Source organism: Rhinolophus hipposideros (genome assembly GCF_964194185.1).
Source record: "Rhinolophus hipposideros genome assembly, chromosome: 9".
Taxonomy (NCBI): domain Eukaryota; kingdom Metazoa; phylum Chordata; class Mammalia; order Chiroptera; family Rhinolophidae; genus Rhinolophus; species Rhinolophus hipposideros.
In genome coordinates, this window is record NC_138055.1 from 89,529,189 (window position 1) to 89,547,761 (window position 18,573).

Below are 18,573 nucleotides of genomic sequence, written 5' to 3' on the forward strand. Positions count from 1 at the left end.
CCAGTGATGACTCAAGTTTTGAAAAATTGGTTAATTGTTCTTGGTGCCATCATCACAAGTAAAGAACACCAGAGAAAAAAGAGAAATGTAAAGGGGAGTTGATGAATTTGGGTTTGTGCATGTCTTGATTACTAAAATTGTCATTATTTATAGACACTGAAGGCCTTAGGCAAACACACTTCCTTAGAAACATGCTATTAACGACTGAAAATAAAACTGAATAATTGTATTTTATTCTCAGCAGCAGGGGATACAGCAGACAGCCCCTCCTCAGCAGACAGTACAGTATTCACTTCCACAGACATCAGCCTCCAGCGAGGCCACTACTGCACAGCCAGTGAGCCAGCCTCAGGCTCCACAGGTCTTGCCTCCGGTATCAGCTGGAAAGCAGGTAAACTCTTCATTTCTAAGAGGGTGCTTTAAGGGAACTCCATGTAACTTGTCTTTCGTGTGGATAGGTTCTACCTTCTTTAATGGTGAAATACCAAAGTTGGTTATTTCCTCTGCAAAAATCAAGTGAAAGATTGCTCCTTCTGTGTGTATGCATTGATTAATGTCAGTCTAAAATTGGTTTGGCAGGTGTTAGAAGTGATGGGTTTAAAAAGGTGCTTTGGTAACTGAACCTATAACAGTTTCTAGAATTGTTATTGTTAGCTCTAATATTCTATGTCTGCAGCTATGCTGTATTTCCATTTGATTAATGCATTGTTTTGCGCCTCATTGCCTACTGAGTAAGTCATCAAAGTCTCGTACATAGAATGGTGTTTTTTCTAAGACGTCCTTTCAGTCACTTGAGAAGTGCCCTGTAGAAGGTATGCTCTTCTGAATGACCTTTTCTCAGGTTGTTGTGCTTGTATTTTGGCACAGTGTATTTTGTCATATTTTATCACATCTAAGATCCTATCGATTGTAAATGCACCATTATATTATGTATCACTCAGTATTAGCACACCATTAATTGTAAGACATGTCTGAGTTTCACAAATGTTAAAATGACATGGTGGTGGAGAGGGTGGTTGCATCCTAGAATCAGTGAAAGCAGTAATTATGCCTACTTTTATAGGCCTGTATTACACTAAGAACTGTAGAAGCGATATAGATAAAATTCAATTCCACTGGGAAGTAAGAAATTCGTTTGAATTTCAGTAACTGCTGTAATAGCAGTCATAGGTTTAGTGATAGCAAACATGCCAGTGAATTATGGTATGTGAAATTTGTCTTGATAAAGTTGCAAAAAACAAAAAACCTTGCCTCTGGAAAGGTCCTGTTTTTATTGTTGAACGATGAAGCATTAGCAAACTTTTCTACAACAAACGATTTGGAACAGTAGACAGTCTGTCAGCATCTTTGTCTCCTGTTAATCCTTTCCCTATTCTTATGTGGCATATTAACTCACACTAATGTATGCAGGGTTTTTTGTTTTGTTTTGTTTTTTAAAAATTTTCCTTCTTTTTGGCTAATCCATAAATCTTGCTTTTGGCAGTCTTGCTTTTTTTTTTTTTTTTTTTTTTTGTTTAAATCTGTCTGTTTTGTTTTTCTTTACCTTCTCAGCTTCCAGTTTCCCATCCAGTACCAAGTATCCAAGGCGAACCTCAGATCTCAGTTGCAACACAACCCTCAGTTGTTCCAGTCCATTCTGGTGCTCATTTCCTCCCTATTGGACAGCCACTTGCTCCTTCCTTACTCCCTCAGTTCCCTGTCGCTCAAATTCCTGTATCAGCTCCTCATGTGTCTGCGGCTCAGACAGGTTTCTCAGCCCTTCCCATCACAAATGCAGCTGGCATTAATCAGCCTCTGCTCACCTTGGCTTCATCTGCTACAGCGGCTGCGATCCCAGGGGGATCAACTGTGACTCCTAGTCAGCTCCCAAACATTCTGCAGCCTGTGACTCAGTTGCCAAGTCAGGTTCACCCACAGCTCCTGCAGCCAGCAGTTCAGTGCATGGGAATACCAGCTAACCTTGGACACGCTGCCGAGGTTCCACTGCCCTCTGGAGATGTTCTCTACCAGGTACTGTGCTGGCTAGTGAAAACCAGGGCATCAAAGGCTTTGGTTCTAAAAGCAGACTGTCAGGGACTTGAAAATCAAATAGTTGAGTATCAGAATAACTAGCCATAACAGAAGTTACTGATCTCAACTAGAGAATCTACAAGTACAATTCTTAGAAAAGATAGGGTGATGATTTCTGATGATTCATTTCCATTTTCCTCAAGAAACGTCTTGGGAGAAAAATGGTTCTCGAGCACTCAATGTAAGCTAATTCAGTGCTAGATATGGCTAATGATAGAGTACATAAAGCCTTATGTGCCTTTTTATACAGGAAGAGTAAGTAAAGTAGCCAACTAGTATTTATAAAAAGCTTTAGGGTTAGGATTTAGATAGCTAGCATGTCATGATATGACTAGAATGACCGATAACTTGAAGAGTTTTTGCATTCTCCCATTTAAGATTGTCTAGAAAGTAGAGAAAGCAGATATTTTCCTAGAAGGAATTATGTCTATTTCTCCTATTTAAATAATCACCAGGAGGAAAAAACCTAGCAATTTAAATTAGTTGTAGAGTCCTGTCCCCTAAATTAAAACCAGTCTACCATTTCATTTCAAGAATCATCTTTAAGTCTTCTTTAAATTATGAGAAAGAGATTGAGCTACTTACTATTCTTCTTTGCTGTGTGCTTTTTTTTTTTTTTTTTTTTTTTGCATGTCTTGCTGTTTTGCCAATTTGATGGCCTGACCTGCACTAACTTACCTTCCTCGTTTCTGTCACAGGGCTTCCCACCTCGACTGCCACCACAATACCCAGGAGATTCAAATATTGCTCCCTCTTCCAGCGTGGCTTCTGTTTGCATCCCTTCTACAGTCCTGTCCCCTCCCATGTCGACAGAAGCATTAGCCCCACCAGGGTACTTTCCTACGGTGGTGCAGCCCTATGTGGAATCCAATTTTTTGGTTCCTGTGGGCAGTCTAGGAGGACAGGTTCAAGTATCCCAACCAGCAGTGAGTTTAGCACAAGCCCCCACTACATCCTCCCAGCAAGCAGCTCTGGAGGTAAATGGAATTTCTGCATGTTTATACCTAAAACATACACATGATGGAATGAAAATAACAAAGGAGAAACTTAGGTTCCCTGGTTTAGGACTCACTTGGAGATTATTTCAAACTAACTTCTGAATGACTTTTTCTTACAGCAGAATGAAATGCCAATGTGGGGGCCTTGTTGCCACTGGCTGTTCTGTTGGGAAGTGAGTGTGCCTTGGAGAAGATTAAACCTATTAGCACTTCACTTCTCTAGCTAGTACTTTAGCCATTATTCTTATCCTTTCACCAATTCTTGCCATTGGCAGTCGTAAGAGTATCTTGCCCTGCTGTGCTCCCAGGAATCCTTGTTGCCCTACTAGGAGAGAGATCTGAATCATCTTTGCACTTTGCTCTGCCTGCCCTCTTGCACACTTCTGGTAAGATGCTGGCTGCATGGCAAATTGTAGTTTCTCACTCCCTAGCGACTGTGTTGGCTGATGTCACACCATGCAGTCTATACCAGAGACTAGCTTTAGAAACTTCTTTTGGAATGGTAAGACCACTGTCTCTAGATGCTGAATATTGACAATTACTAGTAAATTTAGTGCTTCTAGGACTTAGGGGAGGGATAAGAAGAAAACAGTAGCTTTTGGGAATGGTGAATAATAACATCTGTTACTACCACAATTTGAATTATCCTTTCTGTTCACAGAGTACTCAGGGAGTCTCTCAGGTTGCTGCTCCAGAGCCAGTTCCAGTAGCACAGCCACAACCCACCCAGCCTACCACTTTGGCCTCTTCTATAGACAGGTATGGAAAAGTAAAATCTTCTGTCCTGGACGCTAGGGAGGGGGGATGAAACTGCAAAATATCAGACCATCAAGTCTCATCATGTAAACTGAACTTTTGTTTTGAAGTGCACACTCAGATGTTGCTTCAGGCATGAGCGATGGGAATGAGAATGTCCCACCATCCAGTGGGAGGCATGAAGGGAGAGCCACAAAACGGCATTATCGGAAATCCGTAAGGAGCCGCTCCCGTCATGAAAAGACTTCGCGCCCAAAATTGAGAATTTTGAATGTAAGTCTTGCTGATTTGTGGGTTTCATATAGTTAATATTATTTAAATATTCCTAAGGCTCAGGTGTGTTAATAAAACTTTAGGATCTTCTAATCACCCAAACGATAACTATTAAATTCCGTATTTCTATGATACAGCTCTATTTATCTTTTAGAAAAAGAACAGTTTTAGTTTGTAAACAAAGACTTTACATTCCTTCCAGACTCTTCAGTACAAGATGAGTATATATCTCAAAGGCTGATGATATTTTCTTAAGGTTTTCTTGCTACCAGTTTAAGAGGCAGAATACCAGTGCTTCGAGGAACAATGGTAACACCAGGCTTAAGTTCAAGTGATAATCGGCATTACTTTCTCAAATTCAATAACAAAAGTGAACGTGGTCTTCTAAGATGTGAAGTACCTTTTCTTTTTTCTTTGTAGGTTTCAAATAAAGGAGACCGGGTAGTAGAATGCCAGTTAGAGACTCACAATCGGAAAATGGTTACATTCAAATTTGATTTAGATGGTGACAACCCGGAGGAGATAGCAACAATTATGGTATGTCTGCATTTGCAATTCCAAGTTTTGCCTTAGTGCTTGATCTAAATATCCACTGCCCTAGGCAAACAGGCAGGACTTTGCAATCTGTTTTGACAGTTACATGTTTATTTCAGTGTGACTGTAACTAGTATGCCAAACCTGTGATTCAGAGTTTTTGTCTAGGACATTTCTAACTAGGTATTGAAGAATTAACTTACATGTCAAGTAAATAATAGTGCCCATGGTATGCAGATAGGGCAGAAGTCATGAAAGTGGTCATTGAATGACTTAAAGCTTGAGAGACGTTGTGCTAATCAGACCAATATCACATTTCTTTTCCAGGTGAACAATGACTTTATTCTAGCAGTAGAGAGAGAGTCGTTTGTGGATCAAGTGCGGGAAATTATTGAAAAAGCTGATGAAATGCTCAGTGAGGATGTCAGTGTGGAACCAGAGGGTGACCAGGGATTGGAGACTCTCCAGGGAAAGGATGACTATGGCTTTTCAGGTTCTCAGGTCGGTCCACGTGTCCCAGAGTGAAGCTTTGTTTATTTAAAGTATTTCTGTAGTTCTAAATTTGCAACATGTCCAGTGATACCGATTACACCTCTGACTGAAATTATCAAATATTTATATTCTCTTTACATGTGGTGATTTGCTTTGCCTAATTGTTAAGATAGCATTTGAGAATGCATTTAATTGCTTTTGTTTGTTGTAGAAATTGGAAGGAGAGTTCAAACAACCACTTCCTGCATCTTCCATGCCACAGCAAATAGGTGAATTTCTTTTCTTTTCCATTTGCTCTTGCCTTTCACCTAAGAAGTTGTGGGCTAATAATGAAATCTTAAAAGCTTTGCGTTGGTGACAGTGTATCTAATAATAATGCAATTACGTGGTTTGTTTCTTTTTTACCAGGTGTTCCTACTAGTTCTTTAACTCAAGTTGTCCATTCTGCTGGAAGACGGTTTATAGTGAGTCCTGTGCCAGAAAGTCGATTACGAGAATCAAAAGTTTTCACCAGTGAAATACCAGATACGGGTAAGGAATTGCTTCTCCCACATACTTTTATAAATCCTGCAGAGTCTTTGCTGTCTTGGAAGCTTGGTCATCTACAAGTAGTTCAAATGATGACATAGACAATAAAGAAGAGTTAAAAATTGGGATTATAAGCAACAGATAAACATATGGAAGAAGGAAATAGGTGATAAATAGAGAAGATTACAGAAAAGGAGCCAAAAAGGACAGCCATGCTGGATACAACCCATGTAGTGGATACTGTGTTCATACTGTGTGATAGTATTTGTTTCTCCGTTTAGTACTATTGTATATGCTTTGAGATTACGCCATGTTTTTTTCAGAAATATATATCCATACAAGCTAACTTATTTCGATCAAACTGCTATTTTACTTTGCTGTTTTAGAGCCTATCATTTGCTTGCGAGAGATTTTAAACCTTGTTGGTATGTGGCATTGTTGGTAATCCAAAGCTAGATTGTTAGGACAATCTTTTAAATGCACCCTTTGAAATGAACTGATTGTGAATGTTTTGTTTTCCTTTGCAGTTGCTGCCTCTGCGTCTCCTGGTGCTGGAATGAACTTGTCTCACTCTGCTTCATCCCTTAGTCTCCAGCAGGCCTTTTCTGAACTTAGAAATGCCCAGATGACAGAAGGACCCAGTACAGCACCTCCCAACATCAGTCAGACAGGACCAACATTCCCAGCAGGCCCTCCTTCCATGAGTAGCATTGCTGGAGTCCCAGCCACAGCAGCAGCCACAACTTCAGTATCAGTTCCTGTAATTAGCTGCCCTCTTAATGACATTTCCACGTCAGTAACTCAGCCCGAGATGACGGTGCCCACTGAAAAGGGGATTGCTGGGGTTGCCACCTGCACAGGTGTAATAACTTCAGGTGGTCTCCCTGTGCCACCCGTGTCTGAATCACCAGTACCTCCCAGTGTGGCTTCCAGCATCACAGTACCTGCAGTTGTCTCAGGATCCACCACATCCAAGTCAGTTCAGGCCGCCACATCTGGGAGCATTGTTGCTAGAACAGGAACTTCCTCCTCCGCACCAGTTTCAAGTTCAGCCTCTGCAGGGGGCAGTGCTGCTGCCCCAGGGGCCAAGCCTGTACCTGTATTACCTCAGCAGTCAGTGGGCAGTACCACGGGGGTCGCCGCGTTAACCTCAGTTTCCACCACCACTCCGTTCTCAAGCATAGCCTCTCAGCCGGCTCTTCAGCTTAGCAGCAGCGCCTCCGCGCCTACTCTAGCTGAAACGGTGGTGGTCAGTGCACACTCACTAGATAAAACATCTCATAGCAGCTCGACTGGAGTGGCTTTGTCCCACTCTGCGTCTTCGTCCTCTTCCACTGGAGCAGGAGTGTCTAGTGCTAGTTCTCAGGCCGGTGGGGTACATCCTTCAGCCATTCCATCAGCTGTAGCGTCTACTCCTGTCCTTCCCCAAGCAGCAGGACCTGCGTCTATACCATTACTCCCCCAAGGATCCAGCGTCCCACCCTTGGTACAACCTGTTGCCAATGTGCCCGCTGTACAGCAGACACTAATTCATAGCCAGCCTCAACCAGCCTTGCTCCCCAACCAGCCCCACGTGCACTGTCCTGAAGTAGATACCGATACACAGCCCAAAGCTCCTGGGATCGACGACATAAAGACTCTAGAGGAAAAGCTGCGGTCCCTCTTCAGTGAACACAGCTCCTCCGGAGCTCAGCATGCCTCTGTTTCACTGGAGACGTCACTAGTAGTAGAGACCAGTGTCACGCCAGGCGTCCCCACCACTGCCATCGCACCCAGCAAACTCATGACTTCTACCACAAGTACTTGCTTACCACCCACCAGTTTGCCGTTAGGGACAGCTGGTTTGTCCGTCGTGCCAGTGGTGACACCTGGGCAAGCGTCCACCCCAGTCAGCTATGTCTCAGCCCCAGTCAGCACTGCACCAGGAGTGAAACCTGCCACTGCGCCCTCAAAGCCACCCATAACTAAAGCTCCAGTAAGACTGGTTTTGAAATTGATAAATATGACTGCTCTTGTTTTCCCCTAATAAAGGCATTTTGTCAGCTCAGCCTTGCAAATTACGGATGAAGATTATAAAGATGCCAGGCTCATAGTAGGCACTTAGTATGTATTAAATAAATCGATTGAAGGCGATTTTAAGAAACTATGTACAGTGAGCATGAGATACCTTTTTCTTTTGAAATATGGCAGGATTCGGGCATTAATTATACTGCACAATTTTCTAAGAATTTATAATAGGTAAAATTACAGGCATTTTTTCCTAATTGGTGCAAACTGAAGAAATCTGTATCCTAAATGCTTCTGCTGGCAATTATACATAGTAACAGCAGCTCACAGTCTTTGTTTTAATGAAAATGAAGCAGATTTTCTGCTTTGCTTAGATTCCACAGATGGACAATATGGGATTCATAAAACATTGAAAGTCTGTGATAAATTTGATAAAGAGAAGGAGAAGAGAATCTAATCCTAGGAATAAAATAACTAGGATGTGTTTTCAAATTTCTGCTACGGAATGTGTTTTCAAATTTCTGCTTCCTCTCATTCTTCCATCTTCAATCTGTTACCTCCAAGAACGAGGCTGTGTTTTTTTATTTTTTTGGTTTGTTTGTTCTTTTACTGTATTGTATACTTCACTCAGCTTTATGCATTTCCACTGATGGGAGATTCTTTGTACTGTAGGGTAATATAGAAACTTCATGCAAAACAAATAGCTTGATAGTATTAGATTTCTGATGCCTTTTGTTATCGGACCTGCTCCTTGGTTGTTTCTGAACTGTTTCATTTTCTCTGAAAAGTCTTATCTATGTTAGGAAGAGCCTGATAATACTGTACCAAATCAGTGATTCAGGAATATCTGGCCTGTGCCTCTCATGTCCATACAGCCTTTGTTCTCTCTATTTCCCCTACAGAATAGCCTTTTATTCAATTTTACTAGTATCATCGTTATAATGTCCTTTATTTAAGACAGATACCAGAGTGTAAGCCGGGTGACAAGCATGCCTTAACTAGATAGGTCTTATTCTTACGCTTCTGCATTTGAATTAGTTGATTTGCTGTCCAGTATGCAGTCTTTATTGTTAATATCTCATGGATTGAATTTCCCTTCACTGTTTGTAGGTGCTGACAGCGGGTACTGAACTTCCAGCTGGCACTCCATCCAGTGAGCAGCTGCCACCTTTGCCAGGACCTTCACTAACTCAGGTACCCAAGACTTGGCAGATTTCTTTTTGTACCCCTACTTCCTTTTATAAAGCTTATTTAAATTCTCCATTGCATAATCTTCTGGCTTCTACTTGACTTTGACATTGTAACAACTTCTTTTAAAACAGTGTAGATGATGAGGCCCTACTTAAAGTTAGAGGCTTCATAGTTCTTTTGTAATGTTCCTTCAAGTAATCTGGAAAACATGTAATATTTTTTCATATCTTATGAAGGAAGAAAATAGCCAAGTTGACATTTTGCCAGACAAATACTATACCTTCTCTCATTCACACTTTCATGGAATACCAGCTGGAAATGAGTATTTTAAGTATAAGATAAACAGTTCTAGATCATTGTGGAAGTAAAAAATTACATGTAAACAAAATTAACTTTGAAAGTTCCTTAAGAAACGGTACCATACTGATAACTGATAATGCCCTTTTTCTGTGAGTTCGGTTGCAATCAGTTTTTCCTTGAATTTGACGTTTCTTTCAGTGACCACCTAATAAAGAAATTGGCTTACATATAAGTGGGCATAAGGGTGATGTTTCATAAAAAATACATATTATATCTTTAAATACAAAAATCACACAGCTCGGCTATCATGAGATCACTCATCGCGGAACTGAGACCAGCGGCGTTCCTGTGAGACTCCTACCTCACTCGTTCTGCTCACTGGCTCGAATATGGTCAGGATCGGCTGCACTGTTTACATTCTTCTTGCCTTCCCTAGCCTACCCTACCACCCACACATTTAGTTGAATTCCCATAGGAAGTATTCATTATGCATCCATTGTAACCATGGAAAAGCTTCTGTTGTGGGACAGGCTAGTAAAACATTGAAACTAAATTAGGAATTTATTTTAGAATCATATATAAGAAAATCATGGTAAATCACTAATTTGAGAAGTCTGAATTTATCCCTACTTCTTGAATCCCAGATACACAGTAGAACATAATTTAAGGAACTTGCTATAACAAAGTAATAACTCCAGCCAAGAACCTACTCCATCAGCCACTAAGTTTTGAAAAAATTGCATTGTGAAAGTCTGTAAATTAGCAGTTTTAAACCTATTTTCTCATTGAAAACATGTATTCAAATTCCTAAGAGGGCTCAAAGTGTGATGAGAAACAGAAAGTGAGACATGTGGAGGGATGAGGGTGGCTGGATAGTTATGCCTGCAATATAGAGAGGGAAAAGCTATAAAAAGTTTGTAAAGGCTGTAGAAGAGTCGGTTGATAGAAGCCAAGATAGATGTAGGATTAGAGACTGTGGCAAAGAGTGAAAGTGATGGTCTTGGGGACGATGGTAATACGGCCCAGGTAACAGGATGGAATAAATACTCAGACCTCCCGTTCCTCCTTGCAGCCATCTGTAGGGTGTAAGCATATAGATTGTTAGGGCCATTTATAAGGACAAGCTCTGAGAAAGATGTACAGTAACCGAAAAAGGAAACGGGGAAGGTGATACAATTATTGCCAATAGATCTCCATACATTCTTCAGAACATATTTTTAAGGAGAGGACAAATAGACAACATTTCTATCACTTTAAGTAACCTCAAACATAAAAGGTAAGAAATTAGAAACAATAAAAATAAATGTAACAGTTTCTCTAAGGCTTGAGAGGTTGACAGAATTTTGGAGAGACTGATAAATCATTCCAACAGCATAACTAAGTTGAACTTAGTATATTGAATTTATATTCAGTGAATAGACAAATGTTATGTTGTGTCAGTCTGACGCACAAAACAGTATGTCCTGTATAACAAGTTGGCTATCCGTTACGGAGTGGCTGTGAATGCACCAAATATGTAGACTTACATTTCTGGTTTTTGCTCAGTCCCAGCAGCCTCTGCAAGACCTTGACGCTCCGCTGAGAAAGAGCGCTTAGTTCAGAGACTACTGAGGTGACGTGCGGTCGGTGTAACCTTTGCAAATCTTGATCAAATCTTCCCATAACCCTAATATGTTATGTTCCTGGGACATAAACTGTAAACTAGACTATTATTAGTACTTTTAACCTGCTTGTTGCAGCCAACAAAAATGAGACAGATTAATGAAATATGAACGCTGACCCAACAGTATAATTATGAAAGAGATTTGATTGGAAAAATACCTTTTTACCTCTGGTTAGAATTATACCATAGATCAATCCTATGGATTTTGTATTTATGCTTTGGAGGAGGCTATACTTTAAAGTTGTAACTTCTTCCTTTTAGGCTTATGACACAATAATGTTCCGATTAAAACTACTTTTCTATGAATATTCAAGTTATACTCAAGTATCCCATGAGAAAAAAGCGAAGACAGCTGTATAGAAGGGCTAAGACTGAAAAATTCTTCTTAAAACAATCTGTTTCTTTACATCGGACTTATTTTTAGGCTTTAAAAAAAGGAAAGAAAATTCCCTCAGACATAAGTGTTTCTTCACATGTACTGTCTTTCTGCCCTTTACAAAGACCAGAGGAAAGGCAGCAGGACAGAAGGTTAATTTAAGAGGGACTGAGCTAAAGATTTTGTGGTATGTGTGTGTTTTGCAGCCTGTGTCCACGGCGGCTCCACCAGCAGTGTCAGAGGCGGGGGTACAGCCTCAGAAGGACGGTGAGAAGCTTCCTCCTCCCTCTCCTGTCCCCACCTCCAAACCTCCCTATAATTCACTTGAAACGTTACTCTTTTAAGGACACATTCTTGAGAATGTAGGTGTATTTGAGATTAATTTAAACAACATTTTTATGTGTTTCATGACTGAGGAGCATTGATACTAATATCCAGAGGACGTAATATTAGCAAATAAATAAATCTTTTACATTGTTCTTTTTTTTTTGGAGGGGAAGCATGCAAAGGGTAATGATAGTTTCTTAGCATAAAACCCTTTGTTGTTAGCTAGACCAGATCTTTGCTAAGAGAGATGAGGAAATTCAAGCATACATATGCAAAAGTTAGCTTACTGGTAACCTCTTGGCTTTTGTGACACTGAATATATAGAGAGACAAACTTGAACAAATATAAGATTTCAATTATTCAGTTTAAACATTATTTTTATCTATTTCTGGAGTCTTTAAAATTGACATGTCCATAAAATATAATCTCTGTAGAAAGGCATATTTCCAACTTAATTTTGTAAAAATTATTTATACCAGCAACTGTAGTATTTTATTAGTACTTTTGTCGCCATGTGTTTAGTCATTAATTTATATCAGCTACTGCTACTCTAAAGTTTTGTTGTGAATCGATTTTTACTAAATCATCAGTCCCACAGAACCTAGGAAATTAAAGCTTGTGTTTTTTGTCACCTTGTCTTTCAGAATTAGATTTATTCAAAAGTAAAAATGTTGAATGTGAGCCATACTTATTCAGTGTGATTTTTACATGGCACATGCCTAATATTAATTTTCCCTTTTTATAATATGTCCATTCTCAGTACTACCTGACATAAATGTATTTCCCTATATAACTATTGAGATTACTTAAATGCTGTTACTTCTTCCTGTCTTTTTAAAATGCTAAATTTCACTTAAAACCCATCTAAATTGAAGTGACTTGAAAATCATTGGGACAAACTATAGAGTCTAGAAGTGGACAAACTAAAAGAGAATGTAGAATATGAAAAAGGTGGCCTTTCAATTCAGAGAGAGAATGATGGGCTGTTTCAGTAAATGGTTTGGGACAACTGGACAGCCGTCTGGAAAATGCAAAGATAGATTGCTGACCTAGATTGAAATGATTCCAAAGGGATCAAAGATGGAAAGTGATGTCATAAAGTAGTACTGTAAAGAAGACATAAAAGGAATAGTTTTCTTTCAACTGTTTAGAGCATGGTCAACAAACTTTTTCTGTAAAAGGCCAGAAAGTAAATATTTTAGGTTTTGTTGGTCCTATAGTCTCTGTCTGTCACAGCTACTCAGATCTCCCGTTGTAGCCCCAAAGCAGAAGCAGACAGTACATACATGAGTGAGTTTAGCTATGTTCCAATAAAATTTATTTACAGAAATAAGCAGTGGGCTGAATTTGGTCCATGGATTGCAGTTTGATAATCCCTGATACGCTTAATACCCAACCCAGAAGTAGTAATAAATTTAAATTTTTCGGCATGGAAAGAAAATGCCATTCAGTCAAAGATAAATGAAAAACTGGGGAATGTATGTGTGTACATCTATTCGTATCACAATAAGGGCTATTTTTGCTAATAAAAAAAGTTCCTATAAATTCAGCATGGCCCCCAAAGTAGTCAAAAGATACAGAAAAAAATAAACTTAGGCATGAACATACTTAACTTCCTTTGTGGTAACAGAAATACAAAGTAAAACTCCACGTGATAGCATTTCCCGCTTCTCATTGGTAAATTCAGGAGTTTATCAACGTGGTGCAGCCTCTTTGGAGATCAATTTAGTAATGTCTGTCAAAGTTTTTAATTGAAATGATTCAGCACTCCATTCTTAGGTATTTATTCCACAGATCTATAAGAAAATATTTATTAGAGCATTTTTATAATAGTAAGAGGTCTGAATAACTTAAATGTTCATCAGTAAAAGCCTAGTTACAATGTGGTACATCTTTTGAAAATTTATATGAGCATACATACAGTATAAGACGATGCAGCCGTTAAAAAGAATGAGACATTAATAAAGAATTCTAAATTCTATCATTAAAATGAAAATACCAAAATCGGTATTCTACTAGTTGTATAAAATAAGGAAAATGTTCATATAGATAGATCTACATTATATTATCTCTAGAAAGAACCTCAAACAAGTGATTGTCCCCAGAGAGGAGGACGGAGGTGGCTTTAAAGTTGCTCCAAACTACTTACCAATGATTCTGACACCTTTACTGCCCTGTTGTAGGATTTTGCCTAAGTGCTGCCTAATCAATTTGCAATAGCTGGTTTTCATGTAAAAATAGGTCTTCAATATCCTACGTAGAACCTCATTGTTACCTTCACTTGTTTATATCTTTGAGCTAAAGAATGAACAATTGAGTATAGCTGCCTGTTAACCTTAGTTTTTATAATATCTCTTAATGTTGAGGTTAAGCTGCAAAGCTGCTTTTGTTATTCAGTGGTCCCCCCTATCTGTGGGGGTTACGCTCCAAGACTCCAGTGGACGCCTGAAAAGAGGCTAACTAAAAAGTGATGCTGATAGAAGTTCTTTTCTTCTACGTGTCTTTCTTTCAGTTTCTCAAGTCACAGAAGGTATTGTCCTCGCAACTAGTTCTGCAACTGGTGTTTTTAAGACGGGGCGATTTCAGGTAAGACGATGGCTTTTCCTTGCCTTGATTTCCTCTTTAGGTGGAGTGTGTAGTTAACAAAATTATTACCTACCTTTTGGGACATAATTGCCAATTTGGAGATGTAGTTCTTTTGTATAGCACTTTATAACTCTTATTATTTTCCCCTTAAAAATAATACATGTTATTATTATTAATGTAGACCAGTAGAGAAACAGTAGGTTGTGATACTATCTGCCCATCCTCCCACCCTCTCCAGGATTACTTTTTTGGGGTGTACTTCCTTCCGTTCCTTTTTCAATGTACATGCATCTAAAACTGACCCTGCTTCTCCTCTGAATGATACTTTATAGCTTTTTTCCCCATCTAGTAATTCATTTACTAAATCATTTTCCTGTTACTCATCAGGTTGCTTTTCCAACAGAATAAGTGAAGTAACCATAAACATCTTTGTATATAAAAATATTTTCCACATTTAGGATAATCTCTTTAGGATTAATTTCTGAAGTAAAAATACTGAGTCAGCATCAAGTGATATCATATCCTTTAATTTTTCCAGTAGGCCCAGTAAGTGAACATTTTCAGACTATTCGAACGTACTGCCAAACCAGCTGTGAAAATCCTTTTTATATCTGCTTTCACAGCTACCTTCCGATTGTTCTCATGATAGCACTTGGAGTTGGGGGCAGTCGACAATACTTTTCTCATTTGGAAACTGAGGTTCTGAGAGTTTATGGCTGAGCTCGGTGTATATTTATAATCCATGGGCAAACTAGGACAAGGACCCTCCTATCAGTACCTTAGTTGTGTTGATTCCTGAAGCTGAGCTGGCTTTTAACATTTATTGGATTTAATCATTGTGGTTTTTCTTATTCGCAAGCAGCCTTCATGATTCCATGACCAGTTTTTATTTATATTTTCACTAATATTAGAGTCTGAGTCCTGTGCATAATGTAAGTTATGAAAGTAAGTCATTTACTCGGTAAGGTGGCCGGCCACTCAGAATCTTCATGTCATCTGTACGTCTCAGTACAGATAGGTTGTTCTCTACAGTGGTATCCTATTTGTTTTCACAGTCAAATACAGAGGGACTGTGTAACCAGACAGACTACTTACTGGCTAGGAAATAAAGTGATTCCATTTTGTTTTACGGTCCATTCTGAAAGTCGAATATTGGGGACTTTGTCTTTGAATCTTTCCATCAGGTTTCAGTTGCAATGGATGATGCCCAGAAAGAGGGTAAAAATAAGTCAGAAGATGCAAAGTCTGTTCATTTCGAATCCAGCACTTCAGAGTCCTCGTTGCTGTCAAGTAGCAGTCCAGAAAGTACTCTGGTGAAGCCGGGGCCTAATGGGATAACCATCCGTCGTGTCTCTTTAGATATGCCAGATAGTGCCCACAAAATTCCTGCCTCAGAAGCAAACTCAGAAACTGGGCAGCACACCAAGGTTGGGCGTTTTCAGATGACAACGACAGCAAACAAAGTAGGTCGTTTCTCTGTATCAAGAACTGCAGACACGATCACTGAGGCAAAGAAAGAGGGACCAATGGTATCTCCTCCTCCTCCTTTTACGGATTTGGAACAAGATGTTCTTCCTGCTGCAATACCAAAGAAAGAAAAGCCTGACCTTTCAGAGCCTTCACACCTGAACGGGCCATCTTCTGACCTCGAGGCTGCCTTTCTAAGCAGGGATGTGGATGATGGTTCAGGGAGTCCACACTCCCCCCATCAGCTGAGCTCCAGGAGCCTTCCCATCCAGAATCTGAGTCAAAGCCTTAGTAACTCACTCAACTCCTCTTACATGAGTAGCGACAATGAGTCAGATATTGAAGATGAAGACTTAAAGTTAGAGCTGCGACGACTACGAGAAAAGTAAGTATATTTGCTCCTGTGAAAGAATGGCAGAAGCAAACCTAACTCGTGGTGCGTAGATTAGTATTCTTTTCACTGCAGTATGCTTGTGTCTCATTTCTTGTAAAGAGAAATGAGGGTGATATGCAAAAGCTAGTTATCTGAATGTAGTTCTTATGGGGTCTCTCGTGCTCAAAAAGACTCAGCATTTCTAGTTATAGCACTTCTGGCACCTTTGTGTTCTTACTATATTATTATTTTTATTAATAGCACTTTTTATCATTACTAACTAATCTTGGCTGTTTGCTAGTCTACCAAAAGAATCCAGTGCAGATGATGCTAGTAGGTTTTGTTGCTCATATTTGGCAGACTGGATCAGACTGGCTCTCTAGCCTCACACGTCAGGAAGTGTTTCTCTCCTGACACATCATCACCCATTTGTTGTTGGCCAGGAGCTTGTTGGATTTTGGCTCAGGTAATGGAGGCCAGCAAAATGAATTAACAAACTAGAATCTCAAGGGAGTAGAAATTAGATTAAGTACATTTGGGGCAAAGATTCAAAAGTAAGTAAATACTTGAGTGGAGGTTAACAAATATGTTACTTCTTGTTCCAACGAAGATGGTTTTACATGTTTGAATTGTGTTCGGTTATCTTTCATAGACATCTTAAAGAGATTCAGGACCTGCAGAGTCGCCAGAAGCATGAGATTGAGTCTTTGTATGCCAAGCTGGGCAAGGTTCCTCCTGCTGTCATCCTTCCCCCAGCTGCCCCCCTTTCAGGGAGAAGAAGGCGACCCACTAAAGGCAAAGGCAGCAAATCTAGTCGCGTCAGTTCCTTGGCGAGTAAAAGCCCCCAGCTTTCAGGTAAATCCCTGACCCAGGTCAGCTGTGGCTGTCCCGTCTTTTGTTTCTGTCTCCAGTGGTACCTAAAACCTATTGAAGATATTATTTTTGTTAAATTTCAAAGGAGTTTGACTTACCTGATGTTCTTACTTCCTTAAATTCTGTACTCCCCATATTTATAGTACCTCTTTTTTAGTCTATAGAAGTAGACTGGATGAGTACAGTGGCTTATTCTATTGTAATCTTTATTGCTGTCTACTGGTAGCCTTCATTTATAGTTGTTCTTAAGGATAAAACATTCAGTTTGCCTGATAACTCACCTCACATTTCCCCAACTCTTGGGCAGTTGGAAGAAAATACATTGATCTCTACTTAGTAAACTTCAGGTAGGTTCTGCCTCTTAATGAATGAATTCATTGTACTTGTAACTGGGGTGAATATAAATTTCATATAGATATTTGGTTATGGCTTAGTGGTAATTTCCTTGCTTACAGTTTTTATTTCATTACCTATATTGGAATAAAGAACTAGTAGTTGTAATTAAAAAAATAGTTACATCATAAACTCTTGTAATAAATTATAGTTACCTATTTTAATTGTGATAAAGAGTTTTTAACCCTTCGATGAAATTACGGTAATGTTAACAGATAATTAATTGAAAAGTAGAAAAGTCTGAAGTAAGTTTATACCTCATAGCTGTTCTGCAGATCTAAGAGAAAGAGGTTGGAGAGCAGCTGCAAACTTCTTAGTTAGCAGTTTTCCATTCTCTGGAAAATTTTAGAGACCCAAACCCTTCTCTAGCATGTTAAAACCAATTCATTAGTGGAGATGTGACTCTAAGGGATATCAGCTAATTCAGTTTCTGACCCCAATTTTGATATATTTTTTGCATGGACTTCTTTTCTGCTAGTTACTAAGGGACAGAGAAAAGTAGTAGTCAATTTCAAGGCACCTGACTGGTGATTAAAGGCCACCTACTATGGATAATTCTAAATATGCATGACTCTAGTCACCTCCATCATTTTGTACGTGATCTGACACATGCTTAAAAGAAAGACTAAACAGAGACTCTTACCAAACCTATCTGTTTTGTGATCTGACTCAGTGTTTTAGAGTTGGGTAAAAAAGGCAGCTGTGGAATTGCGAGATGGAATTCTCTCATATCCACAGCATATGCTAGTCTTCTTAGCTCAGATTCGTGAACCATCTGGGTTATCTAAAGCTGAAAATCTCTTGGGATAATTTCCTGAGCCCTGTTGCCTGTCAATTCACTTGTCATTGCTCACTTCCCCTCTCGTTAATTCATCAGGTACAGCTTTTGACTCATTAGTTACCAGTCAGTGGGTCGAACTGGAGGGATAAGGACAGTTCCTGTTAAGGGCGTTGGGAAAGATGTACATGTTGCCTCATGTCGCTTTACATTCTGGCAGGTAATTTATCTGGTCAGAGTGCAGCTTCAGTCTTGCACCCCCAGCAGACCCTCCACCCTCCTGGCAACATCCCAGAGACGGGGCAGAATCAGCTATTACAGCCACTTAAGCCATCTCCCTCCAGTGACAACCTCTATTCAGCCTTCACCAGTGATGGTGCCATTTCAGTACCAAGCCTTTCTGCTCCGGGTCAAGGTAAGAAATCAAAGCAACCATCACCTTCCAGAAACATTAACATGGAGGTAGCTATTGCCACGTCCAGGGACAAAAGCCTAACGAGCCACCTGTTGTTAAGGTGGGTTGGAGCTGACCAGCTGACCAGAACACAGCCTGTGTGTTGTACATTTAAGGCCCTTTGGGCTGAAAGG

General features: G+C 39.7%; 1 protein-coding gene across 22 annotated transcripts in view; it reads left to right on the forward strand.

Moving 5' to 3' along the window:
• WNK1 (WNK lysine deficient protein kinase 1) overlaps nt 1–18,573 on the forward strand; it is a 145,571-nt gene that overhangs the window by 117,221 nt on the left and 9,777 nt on the right. For 10 of the 22 annotated variants that reach the window (XM_081059264.1, XM_081059280.1, XM_081059282.1 and 7 more), the window contains 16 exons: nt 242–391; nt 1,552–2,010; nt 2,769–3,047; nt 3,730–3,827; nt 3,935–4,097; nt 4,518–4,634; nt 4,959–5,132; nt 5,335–5,392; nt 5,532–5,654; nt 6,179–7,626; nt 8,769–8,852; nt 11,395–11,455; nt 14,028–14,101; nt 15,286–15,953; nt 16,594–16,796; nt 18,206–18,400. In XM_081059264.1, the coding sequence (XP_080915390.1) occupies nt 242–391; nt 1,552–2,010; nt 2,769–3,047; nt 3,730–3,827; nt 3,935–4,097; nt 4,518–4,634; nt 4,959–5,132; nt 5,335–5,392; nt 5,532–5,654; nt 6,179–7,626; nt 8,769–8,852; nt 11,395–11,455; nt 14,028–14,101; nt 15,286–15,953; nt 16,594–16,796; nt 18,206–18,400 (4,354 nt within the window). The remainder of the gene's footprint in view (nt 1–241; nt 392–1,551; nt 2,011–2,768; nt 3,048–3,729; nt 3,828–3,934; nt 4,098–4,517; nt 4,635–4,958; nt 5,133–5,334; nt 5,393–5,531; nt 5,655–6,178; nt 7,627–8,768; nt 8,853–11,394; nt 11,456–14,027; nt 14,102–15,285; nt 15,954–16,593; nt 16,797–18,205; nt 18,401–18,573) is intronic. The other 12 variants (XM_081059268.1, XM_081059270.1, XM_081059274.1 and 9 more) reach the window with 3 other exon arrangements.